We start from the raw sequence: 7339 nt of genomic DNA, 5'->3' as shown, positions 1-7339 counted from the left end.
GGCGTCATGACTGCAGGTGTTTTTAACTGCAGACTAACGGGCACATCTCATCTGGGGCAGGTGTCCATTTAGGGAAAGGAAATAGACTGGGTGTGTTCTTATTTTCTACCTCCAATTTGAGTGATTCCACACTTTTTTTCCTCAGAATTGAGTGACTCCATATTTATTTCCCTGTGCTTGGTCAATAAAAGTATCATTCGCTGACTTCCACAATGTTTTCTCTTCATTTATTTGAGTGTTCCTGAAAGTCAACAAGTTACATTTGGAATGACCTTATTATTGTATCATGTTTTTGATCTGAGTTTGTTTTACAGCATGAAATGTCTGAATGAATGAATGAATGAATGAATGCTCATCCAAGACTGGGAATTCCATACTTTTTGCCAGGGGTTGTAGGTGCCAAATCTCGAAATTAGAAGTATACATAAAAAAACATATCAATATCAAAATATAATAATAATAATAATAATAATAATAATAATAATAATTAATAATAATGATAATAATAATAGAAACCATTACTTTTTGTGTATGCCACATTACCTACAATTCATCACTGCATGTGACGTTGAGTAAAAAGGCGGTAATATGGCCATTTTTTTGCAAAGTGTTTAATTCTATGCACAAATTGGTGACATTGTGATTATATGAATGTGTTTATTTTACGGTTAAAGATCCAAAAGAAAATTTCCACCCTGATGGACAAAATAAATAATATATCTTACCTTAGATTTTCTTGAACACTTATGAACTGTTTCAGAGTTTCCCCCAGGAAATTTGCTAAGCCTGGTGGTCGGGGCTGCCAGGCTTATAATACACTGGGGGAAACCCTGATTGTTTTTAAACTTGATGCATTTTTAAATGTCAAAGAAGGTTTTTAAAATCCTTTTAAAGAGCAGATTTATATTTGTCTTCCATATTTATCCCACTTTTTATCACAGACATTGTTTTTAAACTTAGATGATATTATTATTAGATTTGTTTAATACTCAAGTTTGTACTGTATAGCACAGTTCAAACAGTGTTACATTTTTATAAGAAAAAAAGTAAAGCTTCGTCCAGGGCTTGTTGGTTTTAATTACCGTATTTTCCGCACTATAAGGCGCACCGCATTTTAAGGCGCATATAATAGACGCTATAGTTTGAGTTGCCACCCGTCCCTTACAAATGTGGATGTGTAATAATAAAGCAGTGGTCCCCGAGTACTTTATATAGTAAGCTGCCCCATTCATTGTTTCACTCACGGTTATTGGTGTTGCGATATTGTGCCCAACTGCTTTCTGGGTAACACAGACCAACCGGCACGTTGCCGCCACAGTCTCTGTCTCTCTTCCCTGCACCCCCCACCCCCTCCTAGGTCGGCGAGGAGAGTCTTCCGCGACTGGGCCGGGGCCGGACGATGGTCACCCTTCTCCGTTCGCGCAAAGCATGTTCGTGGAGAACGTGGTGCTAAACGATCTGCAGACGACCTGATTATCAGGTCCGTATGTAGATAGGTCAGTCAAACTTTATTAACAAACCAGCATTCTGACAACTATCCCAGCATGTACCACGCGCTTCTTCTTCTACTGGCAAAATGAAGTCRGTGGCTGCTTACTGTAGTTGCTAGATCTGTCGTGGCTCAATATTGGTCCATATATAAGGCGCACCGGATTATAAGGCGCACTGTCGGCTTTTGAGGAAATTGAGGTTTTTAGGTGTGCCTTATAGAGTGGAAAATACGGTAGATCCTGGCAACATGCACATGAATGTTTGCTGTCATGTCCCGAAGGCTTTGGAGCAATCTTACTGAATATTAGGCATTACAGAAATKAAGCCTAGACATAAATTCAAACTGGAACTCTCCAGTCTCACCTGTACCATCCAATCACTGCGTCATTTGCTGTCAGYCTATCAGCATAGGACCATGCTCCGTCTTCGCCAATCACTTATCAAGCTCCCACTTGTTTGGCGGCATCCGCTCTGCAGCCGTGCTCAATCTGTTCATCCRCACGCCACAGCTTCTCAGCCGACTACCTCACCTGATCCTTTTCTTCGAGGATCCCCATCCTTTCACCTCTCATCCTGCTGGCAGAAGAGCTGCTTAGCCGTGCATTCTGCCCGTTCCCCCTCTGACGCTCCTCAGACGCAAGGGAATTTCTCTCAGCCCTGGCCTCGAATCATCTCAAGCAGCTTTTCCCGCCGTTCTCTCGCCTGACTGGGATTCATTGTTCGCCACCTTCTCCATGGTCCATCTCCAACAAGCATACCCAAGGTCTCGCCGCACCGAGCTACGTCACCGTTCCCTCCCAGCTCATCGTTCATCATCTCTCTATGATGATGAACAATCATGGATCACCGTCATTCATSACATCTCCTTTCCATCTGTCCCCTGCTCTGGTTCAGCAACCTCAACAGTTTCCCTCACTTCCGTACAGCCGCTGTCAGCCCGCTCATCAGCACCTCTCATTGGATTTCTCACGTTGTTCTCGCCTCGGATGTCAGTGTTGTGTTCAAGACCACCTAACCCGAGACCAAGACAAGACCAAGACCAGAGTGTATCAAGACCGAGTCAAGACCAAGACCAGCGTCCCGCGCTACATGACACAATAAAATGTAAAATATCATCAAAATTACTTCTCAAATTGATCTGAAAGATCCATATTCCCATAAAACACATAGATATTAAATACTTAATACATTTAACCAATATTAAATTGAACAAACTCTTTGTTCTGCATTGCTTCCATCTCTGTGCAAAGCAGAACAAAGAGTTTTGTCTGCGGTGGTCTTGTGCCACTCTAAAAAGATAACGCCCTGGGTGTTTACCCATGTTGCTCATGTCAGAAACCACCACTGTCTGCATCATTACACATAGCAATTGAGGCAATGCCCTGACGCTCAACTGACGCTCTAGGACATGCAGGCACTTTTAATGAATCTTTTCCCTTCCCGAACTTGCAGGCCCTATTCGCATGCGCTACTCAGGCTGCACTTCAAACTCTTCAGGACTTTTAACGGATAATAAATAATAATAAATAAATTAATTAAGAACTACGTAAATAAATAGTAGCAACTATCTTTTGCTGTTTAATAAAATAAGTTATGCTACCAAATTGACACTAGTGAATGAGATGCGGGTTTATGACTCATTAGCATCAGGCCAGTCAATAAATGAAGAGGGCGTAAAAATAACGTGTAAGGGACAAATTAAATACTATAATTTCTTCCTAGTTGGTCACAATTTGAGAGAAAACAAACATGAAGCAGCATATATCGTGGCAGATGATAAAGTAAGCTTTCAGAAATTTAATACAGCTGTTTGAACATGAGGTAGTGCTATGTACAGAGACGCTGTGCTAAAAAATAACCTGACATTTACACATCACAAAGCCGTTCAAAAGTTTTGCACTGGCTGAAGAGATGATCTGTGCTGACTGTGAGTCGTAAATTATTTCTTTCGCCTAATTGTGATTCTTCCCTCAGTTGTGAAGGCAACATGTGCAGTAATGTGGCTGCTGACAGAACATGAAGTTGGGTGATAATCCCTCTATTGCACATCTCAGTTCAAGTGCTTTCATCGATGGACTATATGCCACGGACTTCTGTTTTAGCACTTCCTCATTTCTTTTGCCACATAGACTGCTTCCGGTGCACAGGCAACAGTATGTTAACAATGGCTCCTTGGTCGCTGCATAATGATGCTTTATAGAATTATTCAGATGTCCTGAAAAGCTCTAACAACAAAGGATGTGTCAAAATTTCACACATCCTTCGAAATAACTTCGAAGGTAAGTTAATAAATCGTTTGTATTCACCATAATGCCTAGCTAACAGGGACAAGCTTACAAAGGTGCTATGTAAAYGTTAAGTGTTTTGATTATCTGTGCAGTGTGGGATCTATTTATGCTAGGTAGATATATACAGATACATATCCGTATATATGTATCTGTATATATCTGTATCTATATGTTTATATAGATATGTATATATATTTGTGAAACCTTCTAATTGATTTGTGAAATTTGTAAAATGTCAATGATAAATTTCAGAAAGTTTTTTGCATCTGGAACACATTAGATCTGATTTATCAAATTGGCATTATTTGTTATTTTATCTTAACGTTTTCTCCTTTTTATCTTTATTATAGCTGGAGATGGACAGGACTTCTGTTTGATGGCTTCCTGGAGGGAGAGATCAGCTGAGCTAATGTTKCCAACAACTTTTCTTCTGCTATTAACTTTTTTGCTTTTCTTTATATAGAAAGTATTTCTATCCATAGCTCTGTTTCCATTTTGTATATTTGCTCTAGGTTTTTATTTTTACCTTAATGCTTACCTGGTCAGTTGAGGTGGAAATGTACATCCTCTTGATTATTKACAAATATCAGAACCACATGGACTGAGCTGGTTACATCAGATTATTCTGAATCTTTATTTCTCATTGAAACAATGTCTTGTAATTTTAAGACATTGTTATAAAATTGCATCTTTATTGTGCTGTAACGATGACTGCATTCCTGTAAAGGCCGGGCCATAATGCTCCCTTATACAGTATAACTCACGGAAGAGCTGATTGAAATAAAGGCACTTTTTGAAAGAATTTTCTGTGATTTTATTATAGAAATTGAGGACGGGAGGAATCGATTAAAATCAAATCTGGTATGGAAAAAAATCTTGTAAGTCATATCATTCAGCCTTATTCAGTATATTCAATTATATGACTAACTACATATTACCTAATATTTACATTTCTTTGCTGGTTTACTTAAAAGTGTTGCATTTTAATCTCACTTGAATTCCTGATCTACATGCAAATACTTGATAAAACGTAAACACTGAGAAAAGGGGAAAAAAAGTTTGTGAAATGTAGAGAATTACAAATGAGATTCAATTTTATTGTAGGAACAAACAGGATAGCAAAATGAACAGTGAATATATAATATACTTCCTAGCAGCTAATCAGACATCAGACTTGTTTTGCCTTTACTGGTGATGAAAACACATCACTCTGGAGGAGAGGAAGTCCGGCTCGGCTCAACCCCGTTTAGGATGACTGCAGTAGCCATGGACCTTACCAAGCTCCGCCCAGAAACGCCCTCGAAAATCTCACGTGGCTGCATGTCTCACAAACAAAGCCTCGCGGAGCTTAGTTTCTATGTAAACATGGCGTCTTTCATTTCGACTGACTCTCTGCAGAGTATTTCTGAGTCAATTAGTTTAGCCTTTCTGCCGGATTTTCACAAAATATCAGCCACGACAATGGACAGGGATGGACAAGTTCATGTCATATTTTTTGGACAACAACAAGGTGTTTGAGCCACGCGATGCCTCCAACATTGTGTGCGTCACAGCTAAATGCTACTATAAACATGCAGACATGACCTTGTGAGCCAGTCTGTCAGTCATTTAGTCACTGACTCACTGCAGAGTAGAAGAGAACAGAGGCTGATATTTAAACCTTTGCTGATGAAAATAAGATCAGGGGATAAGATGGGCTTCACGTGGAAGTATCGACTGCTCATGATTAACAATGGCAAAATTAAGGAAATCGGCACCAAGAAATCAACTTTCTGATAAATGTATCTTTTATTATACATGCATAGGATATAGTAATGTAAACAGCACTATCAGAGATTCAATAAGTTTATAGCAGGTGTGCAAATGATCTAATCTTCTAACTGTTGACTCTAGCAATCCACATTGTTAGMAGAAATACAGGGCCCCAAAACCAAATTTCGCTTAGGGCCCCATGGAGGCTTGGCTCCCTGGCTTACAGTTTAAAGAACTGCGTACAATTAAAATAAGTAAAAATATCCAGGGTGACATTTTAAATTTAGGACATAAAGGGTTTTAAATTGAATGTCATCAAGTATTTTCTTTCGATCATTCCTAAGAAACATTAGCTGCATAAACACAAAGTAATGATGTCATCAGAAATTGAACTGTCTGTCTTCTCGAGGGGCTAGGTTTGTAACCAGTGGCGCAACTACACATTATTCAGGTGGATGCGAAAGCATAGATCGGCTGGAAAGAGAGGTAAAATACAGCGGCTTCCCTGCCAAAACGGGAGACTTGACAGGCCTGGCTTGCTCCCCTCCTGGCCTGTAACTGGTGCTTGCAGACACAGGGACCAAGGCAATCTGTCAAGTTTCCTGGTGAAGAGATGGAGCCAATGCACAGACCATCAATGTTGAGAGGCATTACAACAACTAAAGAAAGACTAATCTAAGGAAACTTAATAGTAATGTGCAAAGAACAAAGTACAATTAGAAACAAAAAAAGTAAACTGAAAAGTATATACCTATATGGCAAGACCAAAGTAGTTATATTCCTTTGTATTTTCCAGAGCTATAGTATGCTGTCAGGAGCCTGTTGATCAGAAAGGATGTCATCAGACTTCTACTCGAGCGATGGTTTATTGGAGAGGGGGTCCATCCCCCTGGACATCGACAACGTCCACATGCTTCTGCAAGGTCAGTCCATCTTTGCTTACAGTAAACATTTTGACTGCTTGTTTAAACTCAAGGTTTATATGGCAGTACAATTGAAACAGTCTTTCTATGACGAATGTAGCAGTATAACTTACAAAGATGCATAAGTATTCATACCCCCTGAACTTTCTTAACTTTGGCTACAACTGAACCACAAGTGTATTTAAGGAAAATAAATAGTATTGTGTATTATTTATTTACTAAGAAATGTTGCTATGACTGAAGCTATTAAAAAATTCAAACCCTTTAAGGAGGGTCTTTTGTGCTTTTTCTGACAGCCCCAAAAACCCCATGGTATTAAACTCTCCTTCACTGTCAGTTGAGACGGCACTGGAGCACAATGCCCATGCCCACTAGAAGAGCGCCCTTTATAGAAAGACTTCGCTGTGTTTTCCAGTGGCTACCATGATAGAGGAAAAACCAACTTTTACAATCCGAAGCTCATAGCAAACTTGATGGAAATGTGTAATACATAATTAACTATATCCATTTCTCTCTCAAATTAATTTAATTGCAGAATTAACCAAAACATTTTCTTCCTCTTTTTTCACTCTGATCTTTCTACACTGAGAATGGTCTGAAAAATAATTCTTAAAATTTATTTTTTTATCTATTTTTTTTTATGACTTGAACTTTATTGATTTTCCAACAGAAATATAGCATTATTACACACTTGGCATATTACAATTTAGCATCAGCTAAACAAAGTTAGCCCTTGTGAATTCTTCAGGCCAACACAGTTAACAGAAATTACTTGAACAAAAAAATAAAAAAAACAAATAAATAAATACAATAATAAATGAATAACAAAAAATTACTGTGAAAGTAGAGAAAAAAGGCAAGACACATAGACATCAACTGAACTTA

At 38.8% G+C, this 7339-nt stretch overlaps 1 protein-coding gene across 3 annotated transcripts in view; it reads left to right on the top strand.

Annotated features, from left to right (window-relative positions):
* Positions 1–7339, top strand: part of LOC103458066 (nesprin-2-like) — a 240386-nt gene that overhangs the window by 8457 nt on the left and 224590 nt on the right. For all 3 annotated transcript variants that reach the window (XM_008398614.2, XM_008398613.2, XM_008398615.2), the window contains exon 2: positions 6328–6454. In XM_008398614.2, coding sequence (XP_008396836.1) covers positions 6367–6454 — 88 coding nt within the window. In that variant the 5' untranslated portion in view covers positions 6328–6366. The remainder of the gene's footprint in view (positions 1–6327; positions 6455–7339) is intronic.

This window comes from Poecilia reticulata, linkage group LG22, assembly GCF_000633615.1.
Source record: "Poecilia reticulata strain Guanapo linkage group LG22, Guppy_female_1.0+MT, whole genome shotgun sequence".
NCBI classification, from domain to species: Eukaryota; Metazoa; Chordata; class Actinopteri; order Cyprinodontiformes; family Poeciliidae; genus Poecilia; species Poecilia reticulata.
Note: the sequence above shows the minus strand (reverse complement) of the source record. Positions and strands in the feature narration are given on the sequence as shown.